The following is a 10,842-nucleotide window of genomic DNA, read 5'->3' as shown; positions in this document are numbered from 1 at the left end:
TCGCCATTTGAGGACACATATATAAAAGGCTTATCAGCCAAAATTGTGTGAGTAACAGGGCTTTTGTTTTAATAACTGTTTGTCCTCCTTTTCGACTAGCGCAGCTTGTGCAAGTGAGGTACTGTTAATACTCCATGCTTGAGCTTATTTAATTTCCGAGTGGAAAGCTCTTTAGAGCTTCATGGCCTCCCAAGGGACTGTTTTCTCACGTGGGACGACGCAAAGACAGTTCAAGAAATATGTGTTGATACTTTGTGTTGTAACATGGGCAGCTATTTTCTTTATATCTGGAACATTGTTCGTGACAAGAAGATACGACATAGCAAACCAAGTACGTCTGCTATGCTATGTTGTGATAAAAATAATAACTATTTGTTTTGGTTGATTACCAAAGAAAGAAATCATCCTTTAATGTTTAATCTTTAATTGTGATAATTGCCATCAGTACTCTAAACCGGCGATGGCTGATCAGTGGCTAGCTAAACAAATACAATTTACATTGAACGAAATATTAGTAACTGTGGACCAGAATAACAAATTACATAAGCCCTAATTAAGCACAATGCTTGCTTTGAAAACGTTGACAGATGACGCATGCATGTACCACGAAAAAAGGAAGACCATTTGTTACGGTTAGGATTGTTCTATGGAAGAACAAATATCTATAGGTAATTACTGAAGCTGATAGGGGCATAAATTTATAATCATAAGACCTGCTAGTGCCCTGAAAACCTAGGCTAATTTCGGCTGGGAAAGAGATATTTGCAAAATTGGAATTGATCTTATAAAACATCGACAAATCATTGATGATGCGGTGTTCCTCAAGTGATTGCCAGTTCAGATCTGCTAGCATAACAGAGACGCTACTGTTGCAAGAGTAGTCATTAAGGACAAAGCAGCCAGCTCTCCTCTGGATAAAGTCAATGGCATAAATATCTTTGGCAGTATGTGGTGACCAAGCAATGGGGAGTTTAAGAAACAAGGACGGCTACAGTACAGTACAGTATAAACAACGACAATGCCAAAAGGCAGTAATGTTATTGGTGAAAAGAGGAAAAATGATTGCGCTGTATGTGTGGCACACATTTTTGTACATTTCTTTCCTGTACTCATCAAAACAACTACTTAAAATGACCAATTTTCAGATGACAACATGGACAAACAACAGTCACTGTGAATCTTTCCTTTTCTCTCTTTGCTTCAAATCTGTACGTAAGAATCTGGTTACAGCATACTTCACCCTTACTTAACCCTAACCCTAACCCTAACCCTAACCCTAACCCTAACAGCATAAACGAGACAGAAACATCGTGAAACACGAACCCTAACCCTACCTCAAACTAATAGTTTGGAGTGACGTATTTGTCGCCGTAGCTGTCATGGTTTCTTAACTCCCTACTGCTTTTGTACTTCGCAATTGGACAGAGCAGGCTAGCATACATGAAGGATCATGACTTGATCACCCTGTCGCAGGATGAGAGGTTCCACCGGAGAAGACACAACATTTTATTTGCCTTTGTTTTGACTTCCTCGCATTGTAGAGACCAGCTGAGGACACTTAAATAAAGTTTGTTTCCTTTCCTTTCCTTCCTTCCTTTTCTTTCCTTGTGATGTAGACACCTAAATACTTGTAATACTTAACCTCTTTGGAGTAAGTATCACTCATGGGTTAACACAGAGGGTCACAGGGTTAGCAGCCCACTGCTCCAGTTGATGGAGATCATATTGATCAAAAACTGTATTGTCAGCGTACTACCTAACTTCAGATGATATGCCTGTGGGCAGGTTGTTTATATACAGAAGGAACAGGACCGGCGCAAGAACGGTACCCTGCCGGACACCTGATTGCACATGTGACCATTTGGAGCATGACACATTAACCACAACCTTTTGCCAACGATCAGATAGAAAGTCACACAACCACTTGTTTAGCTTGCCATGAATGCCATGATGACAAGCCTTGAGTAGCAACTTCTCATGTGGTACAGAGTCAAAGGCCTTGGAAAAGTCTAAACTTGACTGCGAATATTGAGAACCTTAGCCCATTCATTAATGATTGATATCAGCTGAGTGTTGCAAGACAAGTCACACTGAAGCCATGTTGGAGTGGAGTTATGATGGTGTTCACTGAAAGATGGCGGGACAGATGACTACATATTATGTGGTCCATAACCTTGTAAGTTAAGGCGGTGAGAAAAACCAGGAGCAGGCATCGTTCAGTTGGTTAGTGCACGGCTTTGGGCGAAAGAGGTCCCCAGGTTCGATCCTTGGTGACTTCAACATCTGTTTCAACTTCCCTCTGATCCATGTAGCTGTAGTTTTAAGCACCCATAAAATGGAGCACTGACAGAGGTAGGGGGGTTAAGGGCGCACCGCCGGCTTCCATTGATACCAGCCTCATAGCTGAAAGAACTACCGGCATTAAATAAGTGACTTTACCTTTACCTGTAATTCTTTGGATAAGATTTCAGGTGTTTTTATACATTGCGGCAACATTAGCTTTTTTCCAGTCAGCAGGTACAGTAAGAGACAAGTAAGAGTCGTAGGACTGTTGGAAAATTGAAGTTAAAATAGGAGTTAGTTCTATGGCAGCTTCTTTAAGGATTCAAGCCATGATAAGATCTGGACCTGCCACTTTGCTTATGTCAATTTTCTGAGATAATTTCATCGCACCTAACTCAGACACAGATAACTTCGGGATGTCGGGATACGGAAATGCATCAAGTGACAGCATAGCACATAAGTCCTCACATGTAAAGACACTTTTATACTGTTGATGCAGGTCCTTAGTTTTGGCATGATAGGAGGCACAGACTTGCTATTCCAAAACAAAGTTGGAATGCCAGTTGACTCAGCACGGAGGAGTTTAAGATATGACCACGCCCTTTGAACACCCTGCCAATGGTATTGCCAGGGTCTGCTGGTTGAAGGCCACCCATTATCTTGTTTACCTGTTTCTCATGTGTGTTACGAGTCATTTGAGAGAAGCATTACAGAGCTTTTTGTAAGCTTTTCTGTGTTCGCACTTGCCAGTACGTTTAACTGTCTTATAAGCACGGTCAGGCTTATTCATCATGTTCTTGGTGGCAGTGCTGACCCAAGGGAGGTGGCATTTTGCTTTAGACATCTTATGTGGGATAATTGTCAAATGCCTCTTTTATACTCTCAGCAATAATATTCCATTTCTCATTGATAAACCTGTTAGGTAAGCGCTTTCTGACTAGCCTAGTGGCCCAACACGCTGGAGCTTATCCCCGGTTTCCTGAGCATGAAGTGACAAGGAGTATTTCTACTCCCCCCTGGATGGGATGCTAGTCCATTGCAGGGTTACCCTCAGCCTTAAACTTGCCGGTACCCATTTATACATCTGGGCGGAGAGAGGCACCGTGAGAGTAAAGTGCTCTGCCCAAGAACTCAACACAATGTCCCCAGCCAGGACCCGAACCCAGACCACTGAATCGGGAGTCAAGCGCACTAACCATGAGGCCACAGCGCCTCCCGATTGACCTGTTAATGGGGTTAGAATAGAGATACGTAGTGGCAAATGAGGATGGATGAGATCTTAAGCCATCAAAGTCAGCTTTGTGACACTGCAGAATGTTCTGTGGTGATTTTGGAGGACACTTTAGAGACATGCTAACTTCAAATAGAACTGTTACAGCATCATGATCACTAATACTGGGCAGGACATGGCACTCCTGGATGACTGTAGGATATGATATAAAAACCAGGTCTAACAGGTGGCCTGAGCATGGCAGAGTTGTTGAGTGAACGTGCTGAGGTAGACTATATTTATCAGAAACTTCTAAGAGGGCTTGCTCACAGGCATTGAGGGGTGGCCATACTGATGATCATCTGAACAGTCAATCCCAATGCTATTAAAATCATGTCCCAAGATAAGTAGGGAGAATGAAGCTGCAGAGAACAACTTTGCTAAGAGGGTCATCCAGTAAGTGAAGTGATAATACACATGTAGTTGACCAGATGGGGATATGTAGTAGCTGGCCATAAATAGGTTTTTCAGTCTGGCAAGTTGTATTGAAACTGCAATGATTTCACACTTTAAGGAGTTTAGAGTCAAATAAAGATTCTTCCTGACTGGAATAACCATGCAGCCTCCTGATAATGATCTATCTTTACGGTAAATCTTTAAGTATCAGGAAAGATTGAGTATGTGGGAATAGATTTCCATTTCACAGCTGAAGATGACTTCCGGTTGGTGTAAGTCAATCATAGACTGAGTTAAGTGCAGCTCTCTTTCAGGTGCTCATGTTGAGGCCAAATTACAATTATTAATCAATAAGAGTTTAAGCTTTCCTTTTTGTTGATTTCTTTCTTTCTTGATGATGAGCAGTAACGCTGGAGGGACTAGAAGTATGTAGTGGCCGACCAGGAGAGTCACCCTCAGAGGCCAAGCTTTCAAAGCTATTATAGCTGGAAAAGTCTGCACCTAACAAAAAAAGTTGTGGAAAAATTTGAGAATGAGCACATATTACACAGCCAAACTAAAGTTCTTGGAGTCTGCATTGTAATCACGATAGGATTGCACAGACATTGCAATGCAGTTCAGGTGTTCACAAAACCAGCTGTGACACTCTTTGGTTCAATAGCTCATTGGCTCACTGGGGATAATTACAAGTACCACATGGAAACTTGGTTGGACCAGGATTCCTGATGCCGCAGTCACTTGCTATCATAAAGAGGAGGATTAAAAGCTTCCTTGATGAAGACAAATTGAAGATTGAGCATTGTGTCTTAGAGAGGCATTAACAAAGACGAGCAAGAACAAGCAAACAGTTGGTTCCACTGGTTCTGAGTGAATTACCCTCAAAAAGGAAGCTTTGTATTTGGCGGAAGGCACTTGATGTAAAATAGTTAGCAAAAGGCATAGAGGAGATAGTAAGACCAGCTGGCCATAGAGAAACACCACAAGGAGTAATGTGTATGTGTACATACATGTATTGATCGCATTTGTCTTGACAATTTAAGCAATTGTCTCTTATAGACATCTGAAAAATTTGGGTGTCTCCAACGGGATTCCAACCCTGACTACGGCATTTAAGCCGATCCACCTGAAATTAAAAGTTCAAGTGTGTCTAAGAGACAATTGCTTAAATTGTTCATATATGCGTGAAGTTTTGTCTATAGCCCTCACTTCAGAATTTAATTTGATCAAGTCATTTCACCGGTCTATGAGCCCAGCAAATTGACCTGCTCCCAACTGTGTGGCTCTTGTGATATCTAGAGAATTGCACTGGCATTGCAGAGGTTATTGGTTCAAATCCCATTGGACCCACCTGAATTATTCAGGTGTCTAAAAGAGCCAATGCTTAAATTGTCCAGATAAGTGCAAGGATCATCTCTTTTGTCTATTTTGTAAAGCCCTTGCTTCAAATACATGCGTTCATCAAGTTTAATCATTATTTATTATGGTTGTGCATTAATTATTAAGATTCTGGAATTGGACAGTGCTGAAGATAGTAAAAACATAACTGCAGGTCTTAACAGTATTCAATTTGATAATAAGATAATTATTGTTTTTGTAACCAAACCCAAGTTCTTTCTTTTTCTAAAGAAAGTGAGATAGAATTCCTTTTTTTCTATAGGTGGATGACTTGTAATGTTTTTGTTGTTTTTAAGATGTTATCAAGTCTTCACTCTTCTCTTCAGGAACAAATTGATTATTTAAGGTTAGTAAATGAAACTCCATGTGCATTGCAAGCATTAACCGTTTTGGAGACCCAGGGATTTAGAAGGGCATAGAATAACATTACTGTTAAATCACCTTTATTTGTTTCTTTTCTGTGTTTTCTTGTGAAGTGTCTTCTCTTCCCCACTGTATCTTAGCATCAGTTCTCAGATAAAGATTAGAAAGAGGCATGGAGCCAGAAGTTAGGCAAGTGAATTGGAAAATCTTGAAGGGGATAAAGACTGAAATCGTTGTAAGCATGGGCTGCGAACTGGGTGGGAAATGGGTGCATTTTAGTGATGTAGAAATTTGTATCTTTTATACTGATGCACATCAATAATTGGGTCCACATTAATGATAGGACTATTCTTAGCTTAAAATAGTCATACCTGGTGATGTTTACTTGCCACATGGGAAGGGGCTCAAATTTAAAGTGTTTTTTTACCACATGGAGAATGGATCCCAAGCTACACACAACAAATTACCTCCAAGAAAAAAGTCAGCTAAAATCGTAAAAACAAGAATTATGGCCTGTTGGGTTCGGTATTAAGCAAACATCCAAAATTTTTCCTTAAAAACCCAACTCGATTCTTTCTATACAAGTGTCATTCTTTCATGACTGTATACTCTCTGATTGGTCAATGACAAATAATGCATTCAAGAATAGGTTGTAGAGTGCAATACGGAAGTTGCTGTGGAAACACAGTGATAGAGTAATTTTTTTTTTAATGTAATAAATAAAAAATGGTATTATTGAGCTTGCTTGAATTTACATTAAATGTGATTTATGGTTTAATTTATGGAAAATTTTCAAAACATCACTCATGCCATAAATCACAAAATGCACTCATGCTCTTGTAATAAATTTCCTTTACTTACCGGTATTTTGCATTATTGAAATATAAAAAATAGCTATAATTTTGCTGGTGAAAATTTTTTCACCTTGTTCCTACAGCTTTTTACCAAATAGTTTAATATTAGTTTAAGAAATAGTAAACAGTTCAGCATGTACTACTGAGTTATAGTTGCACACGGGACTTGCTAAGCCCGAGAAATGCGTGCACAAGGTGATAGCCATTAGTGGACTCTAACTTCTTGAGTGCTTAGAAAACCTCCCAAGGGCAACTATAACTTGATAGTACAGGCGATTACCATTTACTATTTGCTTTATAACATAACCAAAATATCTTGTGATAGTTTGTGACATCCTTTCTCTTATTTGCCTCTTGCTCATTAACTTGTCGAGCCGGATTTCACTTACTGTAACCTTGCAAGATGTTTTTTTGGGTGGTTCAGGTGAAATACCCATTAGCGGGTTAAAACATGATATTTTAAAGCCGTTTTTTATAAAGCTGCTAAGAAATTTAATTAGGATTTCTCCGAGGGTAGACTGATAGGTCATTGTTGTACATGTAGTTTGAGGAAAACGAGTTGTAGATGTCTTTTAGTGGACTGTCATTCCTTACCATGGCAACAGTTGGAGACTCACAGACAGCCTCAAAAATTGCCGATAATAGTTTTACCCACATGTCAAAATATTGCCTTTCTGATAGGATCCAATCATTATAATGTTTTACCTTGATAGACCATTTTACAGTTGTTACTAAGTTGCCTGGCCTAAGAATGGAAGTGATCGAGACTGCTGGTGACAAGGCTTTGATTCAAACCTTCAAAATGTTCTTTTCTGATGGTAATGTAGACTAAATTAGAATTACAAAAACACAATTTATATTTATAAATTAAAGCAGTGAGTTCTGTATCAATACAAGGTCACCATGAAGCAGGTTCGTAGCCATTTATAAGCTAGGTCACTGAGCAAACAACTGTAAAATGGCTTATTGGACACCCACTGCTAAAAGGGGGAAACCCTCACTTGCCTGCTTAACCCATTGACTCCCTAACCATACACCCCCTTCCCCCTTCCCCTCCCCCTCCCCCCCCCCCCTCTCCATTGATGAGTAAAATTGTCTGGCATTAGACGGAGTAAAATCTATATCAAGTCTCACTTCCAGATAGGGTTAACAGTTAATTATTGTAATGTGAAACTTGTCATGAATGTTATTACATACATTTCTGAATATGCCAGAACCATGACTGGGACTAGCCTAAGGTAAAAAAAAAAGGTAAAATCTTTATTTAGACACGGTATTTCCTTCAGGACTTTACAATAATGAATTAAATAAATCTAGTAACTACCTAACTAAATTAAACTACTAAAAACTACCACAATAAAAGAAATGATAAGAAACCTGCTTTACAAGGAAGTTCTTCAAGTTAGATTTAAATTCATTAAGAGAGAGTGACTGTCAAATATCCAAGGGCAGACTATTCCGCAGTACAGCTACACTAAGGACAGACTTCTTTTACAATAATTAGTGCGGGGCGAAGGGGTGGCAAGGATACAGTCACTATCTCTGGGAGGTACCAACAGATCTCTGGCTGAAAGTGAGTAACTTGGAGAGAGGGAACTGTTATTTCAGATGAACTGGCTTGGGACAGATCTCACATAAATCAGAAAAACAATTATAATGAAAACATCATAAATATATCTTAAGCAGGCTCGTCAAAATACAGCACAACTCGTAAAAATACTCAGCAATACTACATACCAAAACATCTAATAAGCTATTTATTATCCAACTTTTTTTTGCACTAAACTTTTAGGAAATGAATTGTAAACAACCGAGAACGTGTGTGCGGGGCAATTTCAGCAACTAAACTAGTCAAACTGGTTTAATACTACTGTACAATAACCAAGTGTACAAATAACTAACTGTACAATGTCATGGAATATTTGTACTCGTTTCATGCGTTTTTGTACAATAACTAATACAGTTGGATAATAAATATTTAACTTACTGTAGTTATTTATGTGGACACAAGCAGATGTAAGTTTGTTAATATAAAAGGACTGAAAATAGAGGACTAAATGTTTTGGAAAGGGTAAAGGTAAGGTAAAGTCTGCCACGAGCCTAGAAGGCCCACCAGGCCGGCACTTATCTCCGGTTTCTGTAGCATGAAGCGACTGGGAGTATTTCTACTTCCCCCTCGATGGGATGCTAGGCCATCGCAGGGCTACCCCCAGCATTAAATTCGCCAGTACCTATTTATACACCTGGGTGGAGAGAGGCACCGTGACAGTAAAGTGTTTTGCCCAAGAACACAACACCACGTCCCCAGCCAGGACCCGAACCCGGACCACTCGATCCGGAGTCGAGCGCCCCAACCATGAGGCCACGCCGCCTCCCATTTTGGAGAGGGAGTTGCCAAGAATCCATATTCATGAATTAAAAAAACACGTAAATGGCTTTTACTTACTGTACACGTAGTTACGGTCATCTAGCACTTAGGGAGTGTAATTTACTTTAATTTTGATATTTAGCTCAGAGATCACAGAAGAGAAGACTTCTGTGAAGTTCCTGTCTCAAGTGCTGCATAAAAGGATAAATGACACTCTGTCCCATTTACATCAGAAGATAACTGTCCTAGAGGAGAAGTATGCTGAAAAGCGCCAGATTGCTTCTCAAGCGCTTGATTCATTACATGGAAGTAGTTTAAATGAAAATCAACAGAAACTTGTGAACCATGGAAGAACTACTGCAAAACCTGGAGGACAATCAATAGTTTCAAGGTAAATAAAACACATACTTTTCCAATAATTATTTTATAAAAGGCATCACATGCCAGACCTTACTCTTACTCTCTAACCCTAACCCTAACACCCTTTCTCAGGGAAGTGGTATTTGCCAGTAGGTACTTGTAGATCTCTTTCTCTTACACAGGGTCTGAGGCCCGTTTCTCGAAAGTCCCGAAAACTTTTCGGGCCCGAAAAGCCATTTGTGAAATTGCCAACTGCTTGTTTTGGGAAGCCGATCTTTTAACATGACTGTATTTAAGGCAACAAAAAGAAAAATAAATGTGGTTTGACGAATTAAATCTTCTCCTTTCTTGAGATACAAAGGGAATTGTGACACCCGAAAACGGCCCGTAAAGTTTCGGGACTTTTGAGAAACGGCCCCCTGGTGTAGGTTAATTAATTATAATTATTTTGTCATTATTCTCATTATTGTTGAGGTTGTTTATAATTGTTATCTGTTGCAATTTGCAGAGGACCCTTCGAAATTAAATCAAGTTTCAATGGAATGTGTGTTGACACAATGGAGCAGCCATTAGGGAGTGATGTGCAGTTGTACGGTTGCCATGGACAAGAGGGAAATCAGGTGAACGCCATTAGCGGCTCGAATTTTCCATTTTAATGTGTGTTATGTGTTTGATGCACTGTACATGCTTCGATCACTGCCTTGTAAATTATTCATGGCTACTGGTATCTCACTTTTGGTGCGGGTTTCACTTGGAAGAGACTAAAGAGATGTAAGAATTGTCATTAACTGGGTGATGTTGTCTGATAAAAAGACCACACAATGTGTGGCAGATCTAGGGTTTAGTGAAAAGGGTTCAGAGAGTTGCTTGCCAAACGCAGATCCTTTAAAGGGACTCCTTGGACACCTCCCCCACCAACAACATGCAGCGTTTGAAATTTAGGTCCTTAATTTAATTATTTCTAACGATTTGAAGGATGATTGTGGCTTGTCAATATCCTTGAAGTCAACTCTTTTTTGAAGTGTTTCATACATGGACTTCGTTAAAATATCAAAGTGATATTTGTGCAATTAAGTTTTTTTCACCAGAAATCACGTGTTTTTAAAACGTTTCAATTTAAGATATTGAAACAAACCATCCGAACCACCCCATAATCGCCTTCGGATTTCAATAATGCAAGATTTCTGCAATCACTGGATTTAGACAATTAAAGATCCAGGGGAGCCTGTGGCCCGCCCATTATTGTGCATCATTTAAAGTTATTTCTCATTGTCTTTCGTTGAATTAGGCTTGGCGATACCAGGAACTTACCCATGTTATTGAAAACAAGGACAAAAGCCTGTGTTTACGAGCTGTTAGTGGCGATGATGGAAGCCCTGTAAAAACATCAACTTGTGATGAAACAGATCCTCAACAGGTATAAATTGACCGTTAGGTGTAACGTTGGAAATTTAAGTGCACGCATAATTTACCAGCCTCAATCCTGTAACTGGAGTCTTTCGCAGCACTTTCTTTATTTCCAAACCGGACAGTTAACCTCTCTAAATTATTCA

The 10,842-nt window shown here is 39.6% G+C and overlaps 1 protein-coding gene across 2 annotated transcripts in view; it reads left to right on the top strand.

Moving 5' to 3' along the window:
• The first annotated feature begins 5 nt into the window (after positions 1–5).
• The window catches only part of LOC138026141 (polypeptide N-acetylgalactosaminyltransferase 4-like), a 14,177-nt gene continuing 3,340 nt past the window's right edge, over positions 6–10,842 (top strand). Inside the window, exons 1-5 of one of the 2 annotated variants that reach the window (XM_068873351.1) lie at positions 6–331; positions 5,641–5,690; positions 9,072–9,320; positions 9,798–9,909; positions 10,578–10,706. In XM_068873351.1, coding sequence (XP_068729452.1) covers positions 182–331; positions 5,641–5,690; positions 9,072–9,320; positions 9,798–9,909; positions 10,578–10,706 — 690 coding nt within the window. In that variant the 5' untranslated portion in view covers positions 6–181. The remainder of the gene's footprint in view (positions 332–5,640; positions 5,691–9,071; positions 9,321–9,797; positions 9,910–10,577; positions 10,707–10,842) is intronic. The other variant, XM_068873352.1, reaches the window with a different exon arrangement.

Source organism: Montipora capricornis, chromosome 12 (genome assembly GCF_036669925.1).
Source record: "Montipora capricornis isolate CH-2021 chromosome 12, ASM3666992v2, whole genome shotgun sequence".
NCBI lineage: Eukaryota > Metazoa > Cnidaria > Anthozoa > Scleractinia > Acroporidae > Montipora > Montipora capricornis.
Note: the sequence above shows the minus strand (reverse complement) of the source record. Positions and strands in the feature narration are given on the sequence as shown.